General features: G+C 35.1%; 1 protein-coding gene across 2 annotated transcripts in view; it reads left to right on the top strand.

Moving 5' to 3' along the window:
* The window catches only part of Vps13B (vacuolar protein sorting 13B), a 965,007-nt gene that overhangs the window by 175,020 nt on the left and 776,609 nt on the right, over positions 1-13,378 (top strand). For both annotated transcript variants that reach the window (XM_090386413.1, XM_090386414.1), the window contains exon 9: positions 9,595-9,795. In XM_090386413.1, coding sequence (XP_090242539.1) covers positions 9,595-9,795 — 201 coding nt within the window. The remainder of the gene's footprint in view (positions 1-9,594; positions 9,796-13,378) is intronic.

Raw genomic sequence — 13,378 nt, forward strand, 5'->3', positions numbered from 1 at the left:
GAAGGAGCATCTGTGAATAGCACACGCTTCTTGATTAGACCGGGGTTCGAGCCCGTCACCACCAAATACGGAGGATGTGGAAAGGTCAGGGAATGACCACCGCATATCGCGGAGCAATATGGCCTTAGTTGCTAATGCTCCTAAAAACCAAATAACAAACAAACAACAATGCAGTTAACCCCTCTGCTATAAATTAAAGGCTGGCAGCCAGTATGCACATAAAGTTTCTGGTAACATCAGTAAGAGGAGGCTGTTTGCCGCTATGAATTTAATCTCTTTGTATTATCTTAGTTTCCTGTTTTCTATTGTAACAGGAAAAAATGGTGCCAGGATAAAACCTGGCACCAGCAGCATGGTCTAATGATTGGTATTGGTAAGATCTTGAATCAGCTTGCACATGAACCCTGATGTCCAGAGTATGGGAGCAATGGTCACCCCTAACTTCGACTATACAAGAACCCCCAGATCCAGGATAAAAACATGACACTATACTATTTGTTAATGCAGTTAACAGGTGCCTCCGTAGCCAGGTGGGAAGGAGCATCAGTGCATAGCACACGCTTCTTGATTAGACCGGGGTTCGAGTCCGTCACCACCAAATACGGAGGATGTGGAAAGGTCAGGGAATGACCACCGCATATCGCGGAGCAATATGGCCTTAGTTGCTAATGCTCCTAAAAACCAAATAACAAACAAACAACAATGCAGTTAACCCCTCTGCTATAAATTAAAGGCTGGCAGCCAGTATGCACATAAAGTTTCTGGTAACATCGGTAAGAGGAGGCTGTTTGCCACTATGAATTTATTCTCTTTGTATTATCTTAGTTTCCTGTTTTCTATTGTAACAGCAGTTCAAAACCATACTTTAGAATCGTAATTTGCAAATTGTAATGGTAATTGCAATTTTGTATTATTTTTTAATTGTAACTGTAATATCCTAAAATATTCAAATTTGTAGCCCTTTCTGTTCTCCCCACAGCATGGTCTGATGATGGGTATCAGTAAGATACCTGAAACACTACCTTATTAAATTATATTATGATTAATAATATAGTTTTATATTATAATAGTGTAGTTTATTAGGCAAACAGCCTAATAAACTATATTATCAATTTCATGTGATATATATAATAACCTTTATGATAAAATATTTCATAAAATTTTAAGACACGTCAGTGCTTACTTATTTCAATATTTACGGGTATTTTTTATTATTTTTTTTATTTTAATGACCCCATAAAAGTCATGTTGAAGTTGATGTCAAAAAAAAAGAAAAGTTGATGCTGAGTGTCATGTTTTTAATGAGCGGTGGCAAAGTAATTATATTTTTGCACTGCTCAATGATACTCAATGATCTGCAGTTAGAGGTAGTTTTTAAGCCTACTAAATCATTGCCGAAGAAGGATGGGCTTTTATGGATGGAAAATTTGTAAAATGAATTTGTTTGGCAATTGCAGAAGTATGTCCTGAGAAAGTAAAGAATTTTGCATCTGTAAGTTTATCTTCATCAACTGTAATGAGAAGAATTGAAGATTTAGCAGTCAATGTTCAAAATCAACTCGTAGAAAAAGTTTGTGAATTCACACATTTTTGAGATGTGTGAATGATTGATGAGAGTGAAGATACAAGCCATACAGTTCAATTATTAATTTATATCTGATAATGTAAATCAAAATTTTGCAGTAGCTGAAGAGCTAGTTGCATTAAAAAGCTTGAAAGATACAACAAGTGAAAATATATTTTTGAGTGTGCCAGAAACAATTGACGGCCTCAAATTGAATTGGGATTTGCTATCAACAGTTATGACGGATGGCACTGAAAATATGGTCGGTACTAAAATTGGGTTCATAGATCAGCTTCATAAATATCTTGAGAGTAAAAATATTAAAAAACCAATGCAATTTCATTCTATAATTCATGAGCAGTCTTTGTGCGGAAAATGCTTGGGCGTAGATTCAGTCATGTCAACTGTAATATCAACAGTAGATTTTATTCACAAGACTGGTCTGAATCCTCGGCAATTCAAAAATTTTCTTGTAACTATTGAGGCTGAATATGGTGATTTGTTGTACCACACTGAAGTACGATGGTTGAGTTGTGGTAAAGTGTTGAAGTGATTTTTTGAACTTGGGATCAAATTAGATCTATTTATGAACGAAAATTTAACCTGTTCCGCAACTGTCAGATCTCAAATGGTTGTGGAACCTTACCTTTTATGTTAAAAAGGCACCTAAACCATATGTGAACACCTGAAATTTCTTTAATATGAAGTTACAAGGACGAGACAAACTTGTCAATGAATTGTATTATAATGTCAAAGCATTTGAAACAAAACTGAAGTTATTTAAAAGTCAACTACTTCGGAATAATTTTTCACATTTTCCATGTTGCAATAATTTATCCAAAAATATGCCTAGTTGTAATTTTTCCACTAAAAATTTTGTTCAAAATGTTAGTTTATTGTAGGAAAATTTTGTGGATAGATTTTCGGATTTTAAAAATACTTCAAAGGTGTTTGAACTTTTTCAAAATCCATTTGATGTACCCATCAACGATGTTGATGGGAATTCACAATTAGAGTTGCTAGACCTTCAATCTAATGATGTACTGAAGACAATATTTAAAAATGAAAGTCTAATTCAATTTTATTCAACATTATCTGAGTCAGATTATCCAAAAATTAAAAATTTTGCAAGAAAGGTTACATTAATTTTCGGAAGTACATGGTGATATGTGAGCAGACCTTTTCAAAAATGAAATTTGTAAAATCAAAAATATGATCACATCTAACTGACCTGCATTTACATGACTTTTTAAGAATTGGAACTAGTACTTTAAAACCCAATATTACAAAACTTAGCCGCACTCTACAATTCACATTCCACACTCTGCAATTTACTCCACATTCATCGCATTAATTGTAATTTTGTTGTATTACTAACTGTAGTTTTGTGATTAGTACAATAAATAAGTAATAATTAAAATATGGTATAAACAAACTGGTATATTTTATATTACATATCCATCAATTTATTTTTGAATCTGTAGATATAGGTAAGTATAAAATTTCTCTGCTTAACATTAAAGTTATACAGAGAATATAGTTTTAAGTAATTAGGAATTTTCTCCGGCCCGCCAATTATTCCAAAAATTCATATGTGGCCCGCTTCTCTAAAAGTTTGGGGACCCCTGTCCTAAATCATAATTAGCAAAGCTGTCCATTTCAAATTGTGTTTTTCCAGGTAGTTAGTCCAAGAAATTTGCTACTTTGCTAGCCATAGATAATTTTTTTACTATATAATTTAACAGCGTACAGGTAAAAAAAAGCTATCCCAGTAGGATATCTAGCAAATTAAATTCAGATATGTGCAATTTATAACAGCACATTTAATCTAAACATATTTGGACTAAACAAAACTAGAATTTAAGTGGGAGACGGCACATGTTAAATAAGACAAATGACCGTGCTTTTTTCCCAGGGTGTTCTAATAGACAAGACATAAAATAAGGATCAGACAATCAAAAGCAAGTTAAAGAAATAATAATAATAATAATTATACTCAGGCCCATCAGAAATCTTTAACTGCTGAACCTATAAGATGTGGTTTTGGTATTTATACTTAGCAGGCATATACAGAGTAAAGCTAGCTGAATATATATCAAGTATGTATTCAGTAATCTTAATCAAATAGTCTACTGTAATACAACCAAATATAAATATTATGAGAACAAAGCAGAATTACACAGCCTACTCTATATGAACCATTCATAATCCAAATTCCAATTTATAAAAATCCAAGAAATCTACTGATAATTTATGAGATCTAAATGTGAAATCATGAGTTCTATGATTGTTTGTAGAGTGTAATAATATAAAATGTTTTATGATTGGGGGAATTTCTAAAGTCCTCTTCAATTGAGGCTGTAGTGAGGCTTTCTGCGTGGTAGATGACTCTCATCAACTGGCGCAATATCACCACTTTGCTTATTGGAGGCTTGAAGTGGTGGAACCCATGTTTAGTCTCGAGAGGTAAGTTCCGGTCAACCCTTCCCCATCTCTTCCATCATGCAGTATGACTGATGACTTTTGAGGTTATGATGGGAATCATGGCAAGATCCAATCTTCCTAACATTTCAAGGGTACAGCTCTAAAACAGTGTTTTCAGGCCAGCCGCTAGTTAGTACACTGGACCGAACCTATTGGTAACTCTCTAGGAGGCTTCTGGATCAGCTAATGTATAATCTTGACATAACACATGTTATGTCAAGGATCTGGGTATATTCTTACCATGTGTATGCCATATCCAAAAATTTCATTACTTCATACAGCATGTCCCCCCACTTTTTCTTACTATTGAATACACCATGAATTGTCAAACTAATAGAGTAAGCCTATCTGCAAAAAGATCTAAACCTCCCAAATGATGTACTGATGTACTAGTTCATTTCACAAATATATGAATGTTTGGGGTTTTCATAAAAAAAAAAAAAAGTTGGCTGATCTCAGGCAGAGTGGTTAGTCCCCATGAGTTTTTCTAGCCTGCACAATTTGCAAATCAGTGTGTGAAAACATTGTATATATTTGATTTAATTTGTAAGCCATCTACTATGCTAGTTGTTTTTTTACCTGTAAGCTATTAAATTATATAGTGAAAATTTAATCTTATAGTCAGTTTTTTTGCCTTGCCATTCTTGGTAAAATGCACTTAACAAGTATTTAATGTATGTGCATTACATTTCAGGTGCATTAGCAAATAGTAATAATTCATGATTTATAACAAAATAAGTTAACCCTGTGTTGACATGACAATTTGTTACAAAGATTTCTAAAATATTCTAAGCATTGAAATTTTGAAATGGATCAGAGCCTCTGTTCCAATTTTATAGTAATATTTCTGTAGGGGTGGAAACTCGGAAGAGAATGCTCTGAAATTAGAATTAAACTTGGAATCATCCCAAAGGCCAACAGAATGTATGCTGAAAATTTGGTAATAATTTGCATTTTCTTTGTTGATTAATGTGAAGACACATTTATTCATGCTGGTTTTTGTATGGGAGGTGGGCTGGAATGAGAGCTGTGAAGTGAAATTGTAAAACTGGACTTGAAATTTTTCCACAGACTAACAAATGTAGGTTGGAAATTTGGCCTCGATCTGACTTTTCTTTCTGGAGTAATATGTGAAACATTGATAATGTTAATTTCAAAGTGGCCAGGAAGAAGAATCAGTGTAACATTAGATGGAATAAGATTGGAACAGGTGGACAGATATAGATACTTGTGAAGCATAATGACAGAAAATGAGAAAAGCCTGGAGGAAATAAAAACAAGAATTGAAATGGGCAAAGAAGCATTTAATAATAGAAAAGAACTATTGAGAAGAAATTTCAAGAAGGAATTAAGAAAGCAAATGGTGAAAACATTAATATGGACTGTTGTACTATATAGCTCAGAGACGGACACTGGGAAGAGAGGAGATCAGACGGCTAGAAGCTTTCGAGATATGGGTGTGGAGGAGAATGGAAAGGGTGAAATGGGTGGACAGAGTGAGTAATGAGGAAAGTAGGAGAAGAGAGAATGTTAGTAAAAGAACTAAGAAGAAGACAAAAGAACTTTATAGGACATGTATTGTGAAGAGAAAGCTGTTTGTTATTTGTTATTTGGATTTTTTAGGAGCATTAGCAACTAAGGCCATATTGCTCCAGGATATGCGGTGGTCATTCCCTGACCTTTCCGCATCCTCCGTATTTGGTGGTGACTGGCTCGAACCCCGGTCTAATCAAGAAGCGTGTGTTACGCACTGCTGCTGCTCCTTCCCACCTGGCTACGGAGGCACCTAGAAGAGAAAGCATGTTGAGGAAAGTGATTGAAGGGAAGATGTGTGGGAAGAGAGCTGTAAGAGCTGTATGTAGGAATTAAAAGGAGAGCTTTCCTGTTAATTCCTACATAATTTCCTACATAATAACAAGATAGAGAAGCATGGTGTCGGTGGTGCCCTGAACTTGCCCGAAGCCAGAGAACTTGAAGAAGAAGACGTGAAATATACTTTCATTTATATGAATAAATTTCTGTGATCAGTTGTGGAGGGGGGGGGCTATTACTGATCTTAAAAGCTTTCCAGAGACCACAGAACCCATGCTAAAAATGTGATATTGATTGAAAATTTTCTTAAATAATGTCTAAAGATCCAGTAACATACTTCCATTACAAGTTAGAATGTATGTAATGTAGTGCATTAACTGAGGTAAAAATAAATATAGTTATCTTCTTATCAGTTAATTACTAAGATCATAATTTTATAGAATCCTTAATAAAACTCTAGTTTTACATTCTCTAAACTTAGTTGGTCAGTTTAATTACAACTATATAATATAATATTTATTACTCTTCTCCAATATTCTTTTTTTAAGTCTCTTCTCACTTTTTGTATACAGTATATACACTGAGTGATCACTGAATTATGACCATCTACCTAATACTTCGTAGGTCCTCCTTTTGCCCTCAGTACAGCAGCTATCCGATGTGGCATTGATTGAACAAGATGCCGGAAGCGTTTGAGGGGTATTGCCAACCAAGCTGTGTGTAATGCGGCTAGCAATGTAGGTATGGAGGCAATTGCTGTATCAGGGCACCTGATATGCTTTTCCATAGTGTCCTACAAGTGCTCTATGGGATTGATATCGGGGGAGTTCGGAGGCCAGTTAATATACTGGAAGTCAGAACTGTGTTCCTCAAACCATTCCTGCACATCAAGTGTCCAATGTCTCGGCACATTGTCATCTTGGAAGACAATATCGCCATTCAAGAAAAAGTGAAACATAGTAGGGTGTACACAGTCGGCAAGCAGTTGACGATAGCTGAGACCATTGATATGTTGTTCCACATGCACCAGGAGTCTAAGTTCCTGCCAGTGAAACATGCCCCACACCATACAACCACCTCTACCGGCCTGCACTTTTGATACCATGCATGATGGATGAAAAGCCTCATGTTGTTGACGCCAAATCCATTCACGACCATCCACGGTGTGGAATAAATAACATGACTTATCCGACCAGCACACCTTTTTCCAGCCTTCTAATGTCCAACTTGCATGTGGTTTGCACCAGGCGAGTCTTTTATGCCTATGAACCTTGGTTAGGAGAGGATGCTGTAAGGGTCGTCTACTGGTATAGCCCATATGTGCAAGCGTGCGATGCATTGTCATGCTAGATATTGTTCTGGGTTAGCCCATGTTGTATTGGGTAGTCAACTCTTCAACAGTGCTGCACCTGTTTGCCTGTACGAATCGTTGGACATGGCACTCACCTTATCATCAACCTTTTGCTGACCTTTGCAGTTTTGCCGTCGGATCATTGTTTGACCATTTTGACACTAGTCCTGGTACACTTTAACAACGGTGGCTCTTGAACGCCCCACCACTTCAGCTGTTTGGGAAATCGAGGCACCAGCTCGTCAAGCTCCCACAATCTGTCCTTTATCAAAGTCCGACAAATCCTTCCTTTTACTCATCACGCTCGGAATTTTACTACCTACTGAACCACTGACACCTTATCTATGCTACATAGTCCGACTAACTGCGCACTCTCATACATCACGTGGTCAACGGGTTGCATTCAGTTTTCATAGGGGTGGTCATAATTCAGTGTTCACTCAGTGTATATTTCTTTACAAACTACACCAAATTCACAAGTTGTATATAACAGTACACAGACTTCCAAAAGCTAACAGTAGTGCATTAAAACTGCATTTAATCTGTGAATTTCTTTTTTCCATAACAAAATTATATAAAAAAGAAATAATAGTTGCTGGATTCCTATTTGTCTGATTTTAATGAAATTTAGAATGACTTTACAAATATTCTGAATATAAAATTTCATGAAAATATGCCCCACTGCGAATTGAGCTGTTACATGTGAATGAATGGACAGACATGGTGAAGATAATAGGGATTTAGGCATCTATTTTGACGTGCCTAAGAATGGATAACTTTGCTAATTATGGTTTCACCATATTGAGTGGTGCTAACTTCTGACAACGTGTCATTCAATATAGGCAGTATTTTTTCCTCTAGGGCATTTGTGTTTTATTTGGACACACACACACACACACACACAGAGAGAGAGAGAGAGAGAGAGAGAGAGAGAGAGAGAGAGAGAGAGAGAGAGAGAGAGAGAGAGAGAGAGAGATCCCTCTATAATGAACTACTCTATAACAAATTGTCTTGGAATTTGAAAAATAAGTTACATGTAATTTTATCTCTGTATGATGAAATGCTAACATATCTATAACAAATTTTTTTTTTTTTTTTTTACTGGACCTTTGTGTAATGTTTTTCTGATTATTGTAGCAGTATGATAAGTACACTCAAAAGAAGGTGACAGTGATCCATTGTTCCTTAAAACTGGAGATACATCATTATTTCAAAGAATGCTTGGGGCACCCTTATGTATCATAGTTTAAAATTTTAACATTGTGGCATCATCAGTTTTAATGAGGTGGTTTTTAATTTTTCCAATATCCCTGAAAGAAGCCTGTGGAAAAACAATGCTGCTCCTCTCTCTCTCTGTCTCTCTCTCTCTCTCTCTCTCTCTCTCTCTCTCTCTCTCTCTCTCTCTCTCTCTCTCTCTCTCTCTCTCTCTCTCTCTCTCTCTTCCCCCACCTTTCTTTATTTTTTCTTATTCTTTCTTTTTCCTTTTCTCTTATTTTTTATTTTTTTTTTTTACGTCTTCTCTGCCTTCCCTCATTTTCTTCTATGTTGTACACCATCCACACCGGTTGTGCTAATTACATGCCACCAGTTGTGTTCATTTCATATCACATAATTGCATTCGTTGTTTATTTAATTTGCTATTTAGATTCAAGTTGATAGAAGAATATTGCTTCCACTTGTGTATTGCTTCGAAAACTCCTTGTTTTTAGCACTTTCATTTACTTTACAATTTTTGTTTAGTTTATATCCTCTTTCACATATTTTATTTGCATTCATATATTAAAGTTTTATTCATCCACTTGTTAGTGGTCTCAAAATTTTATTCTGAGTAAAAGTAAAGTAAAGTGCAGCCATTATCAACCCACTGCAGGATGGAAGCCTCCTCAACAATTCATGCTTATTCTGAGTAGGTATATGCTATGTTGATGAAATGCTTTGCAGAATACCAAATTTTGCGGCAATATCTTAAATGCTTTTTTAACTTCATCTAATACTCTTAATTTTGTCTTGATATTTAAGCATTTCCATTTCAGTGAGGAATGAGAAGCACTCCCCACTGAAATAAAAGCATAAACATTGCATTTATCAGTTTTATTGTTGTGCAGATGTGTCCATAGAATATGTAAGTGTTTGATATAAACTGTCATTATTACTTTCTAGTTAATTTTCTGATGCTGTTCGGATTATTACATGGTAAATTAATTAACTTACAACATATTTTAAATTATTATTAATTGATGATCATGAAATATTGAATTACAGTGGCGTAATTAGATTCATTTATGTAAATTATATAATATACTTGCTATTCTGCTTTACTATTATTCATTTTCACATTATATATCTTTTCCATTTTTTTTTTTTTTTTTTTTTTTTTCTGAAGGGAAACACATTTAAACAGCAGGTGGAAATGCATTCTAATAAATCCCCACAGTTTTTGCCAGTTGTTGAAGTCTGTGCTGACTGTATAGATTTTCAATACACCAAGCCAATGTATCCACATAGAGTATCCAGGATTGCAAGTTCTCTTGCAGTACCTTCTGAAAATCTTCTTTATAATTGTCATGCACATACTTCCCTCAAGGTAACTGCTCTGTTATCATTGGAACCATTATAATTCAGATATTGATTCACTACTTTATATGCTAATTTTTTATAGTGCGATAGCATGATTAATGTTATTTATTTTTATAGCTCTTTATAAATTGAAAAAATTTATTTTAAAAACTTCTCTTCCCCTCCTTATCTTAAGAATAATTCATTTTTATTAAAGTAATGTATTTATAATTTTAACATTATATATTTTATATAATCTATCTCATGACGATAGTAGAAACCATTCATGTTACTCTGAGATCCGGCGCCTCCGTAGCCAGGTGGGAAGGAGCAGAAGTGCGTAGCACACGCTTCTTGATTAAAACCGGGGTTCGAGCCCGTCACCACCAAATACGGAGGAAGCGGAAAGGTCAGGGAATGACCACCGCATGACCCGGAGCAATATGGCCTTAGTTGCTAATGCTCCTTAAAAAAAAAAAACCAAACCAAACAAACAAACTCTGAGATCCAACTGAATATAGTGTATAGAAGTGTCCCCCAGATATATGAACATCATGAATTTCTGAAAAGTAGTTTAAATGAAAATTCATAAATGTAGTCAAAAATGTACAGGGCAAAAGTCATATAACCCAAACTAAACATATTTTATTAAGCTATTTCAGTATAAAAAACATGCCAGTATAATATCATTGCAAAATTCATGCCACCATTACCAGCATTAGATAATGTTCTTAATAGCATATACCATGTTACAATCAGAAAAGATGCTCAAAAGGGCTACAAACCTGTTAATAACACAAATTTGTATGTTTCACCCTGTTTGCCAAAGCATGACAGTTGTAGGTGTTATATTGGAGATGCATTTTTAACCCATGAGTGGGAGAACCCTTGTATAAAGTATACCATAGCCCTTTAAATTTAATATATATATATATATATATCTGTTAGAGTGATGTCTGTGTAACATGGAAAGTTTCCTGTAACAACCAACACAATAGAATCAAAATAAACTTTAATATTTAGTTACATAAACAAAATATAAAATAAAGTGGAATAAATGTTTACATATGGCTGTTACAAGAAACTTTATATTATGCACCCTGATACTGAAGGCCTGTTTTCTAATTTCAGTGTTAACTTTATTATTCTTCTGTTGTTGTGTTCCTTTGAATCTGCATAATAGTTGAAATAGAAATAGTTTGACTATTAAAAAAAAAAATAATAGGCATAATTTAATATTTTGGCAAAAGAAAGTGCTCCATTTGCATAACACTGATTTTTCTCATAAATAACTTGTGAATAGTAATTTTCAGAATTAGTAGAGCAAATTATTTGTTTGTTTGTTTGTATGCTGCTTATTTTTTTTGAAATGAAATGGAATAATTGTATTAAAAAAAGAAAAAAAAAATCTATAAGGATTATGCGTGAGATTTTGCTTGTTCAAAGTGAATACCATTAGTCCTGTTACATGAGCAGGGGGGATGCCTGTGTATAAAGTATGCCAGTTGGTGTTTACATTTAAAAAAATTATTTTAGAGTATGTGTGTTTTTGTTATAAACATGTTACTCATATCTGTGTACATTATAGTGTTAAAATAAAGGATGGCATTTAGGTTATAAAATGGCATAATTTATACAAGGGCACACTTGCTTGCAGGCATGAAATTGGCATGCCTGGGTTAATATTCCATTACAGTTCTTCTAATTTGGGGTTGTTTTTACTGGTCCTATCTCAAAGAGCCCCATAGAAAGAAAATGTGGATTGAGATGCCCACAAATATATTGAAATTATCTGATCAACAGTGAATTCGTGTGACATTGGCAGCACAACAGCCCATACTGCATTAGCAGTATGGGCTATTATGCTGGCTTATCAGAAAATTAGTTTTGGTTAGTGTCTTAAAGCAGTGAAATAAACTGTATGATGAATTTTTGGTAAATGCAATGCAGATGTAGTTTCCTTAAAGGAAGAGGGCCACTGCTTTGTCTATGGGGAAAGAGCACCCCATACTAATTTGGCAGAATGAGTCTCTCATATAAAAATCTGGGTCTTCATTGCTCAAATATCTACTGTATTGGAGCAATGAAAGTTCCATATAACTACTCGATGGGAGGAGGTCATTAATAATTTGGGAGGAAATAGATGGATGGAGGAAACAGCGTTGAGTAACTCAAATTAGTTCAGTCGGCTAGAAAACAGAACTGTCTACCATCACACCCAAGTGTAATGAATGATTAGAGAGGAAGCTGTTAAAATCAGGAGGCAGACTGCAAGGTGGAAATTTGTTTAGAAGGCCTTTATACATTTTTATTATTATATTATTATTATTATTATTATTAGCCATATGGTGCAAGGAAGCCTGAGGCTTATGCTGCACCAGCCAAAAAAAAAAAAAAAAAAATTTTCTGAATTACCCTGAGAGAGAGAGAGAGAATCAGTCAGAAGTAGAAGGGAAGGGAATCGCCAAGAAAGAGAAGAATGATGATATCCAGCTCAGGACTCACTAGATGTGAGCCCCTGGGGTTATTGTTAAACAGTCTTTTTTATTGCTCTAAATAGACTGCTAAATAACAAATAAAATGACAACTGAAGATTTAAAGATATACAGATTAAAAATATAAAATAAAATACAAATGCTCTTTTCAGCTTGTATGTACTGCATTATTTAACAGTATACTGTTTACTGTGCATTCATGCTAGTAGCATGAATGCACAGTAAACAGGCGCCTCCGTAGCCAGGTGGGAAGGAGCAGCAGTGCGTAGCACACGCTTCTTGATTAGACCGGGGTTCGAGCCCGTCACCACCAAATATGGAGAATGCGGAAAGGTCATGGAATGACCACCGTATATCCCGGAGCAATATGGCCTTAGTTGCTAATGCTCCTAAAAACCAAACAACAACAACAACAGCACAGTAAACATGCTTACAGATCAGTCTTAATCAGGTTAATCATTAAGATCAACCTTAATCAGGATAACTAGGATAATCATGCTTACAGATGGTTAACCCCCAGGGCCCAAGCACATGTAATGAAAGTGCAAATTACCAACAGTATCTCCTGTTGTATGAAATTTTTTATGTTTAGAATAGTTTAATTAATTTATTGTCCAGGGGGAAACTGTTTGTTGTTTTGTCCAAAGTTATTTCATGTTTCAGGCGCCTCCGTAGCCAGGTGGGAAGGAGCAGCAGTGCGTAGCACACGCTTCTTGATTAGACCGGGGTTCAAGCCCGTCACCACCAAATACGGAGGATGCGGAAAGGTCAGGGAATGACCACCGCATATCCCGGAGCAATATGGCCTTAGTTGCTAATGCTCCTAAAAACCAAACAACAACAACAACAACAACATTTCATGTTTCCAATAGCAAATAAACAGCTTTTGATAATTTTGTTCCAGCTGTATAAAGTGCAAAGAATTCCAAACTGCAATTTGACTTATTTCTTTGGCCCTGGGGGTTAACCATCTGTAAGCATGAGTTTGAAAAGTTTTACTTCTGCAATTATTTCTATTTAAATTATACAGTAAAAGCCATTCTCTGTACACAGTTCCAAAGCTGTGACTAAACTGTGCTATAGAAATTTTTTGAAGCAATAACTTCTCATATAACA

The sequence above is a fragment of the Mastigoproctus giganteus genome, chromosome 12, assembly GCF_048544385.1.
Source record: "Mastigoproctus giganteus isolate SK-2022 chromosome 12, ASM4854438v1, whole genome shotgun sequence".
In the NCBI taxonomy this organism is placed as follows: domain Eukaryota; kingdom Metazoa; phylum Arthropoda; class Arachnida; order Uropygi; family Thelyphonidae; genus Mastigoproctus; species Mastigoproctus giganteus.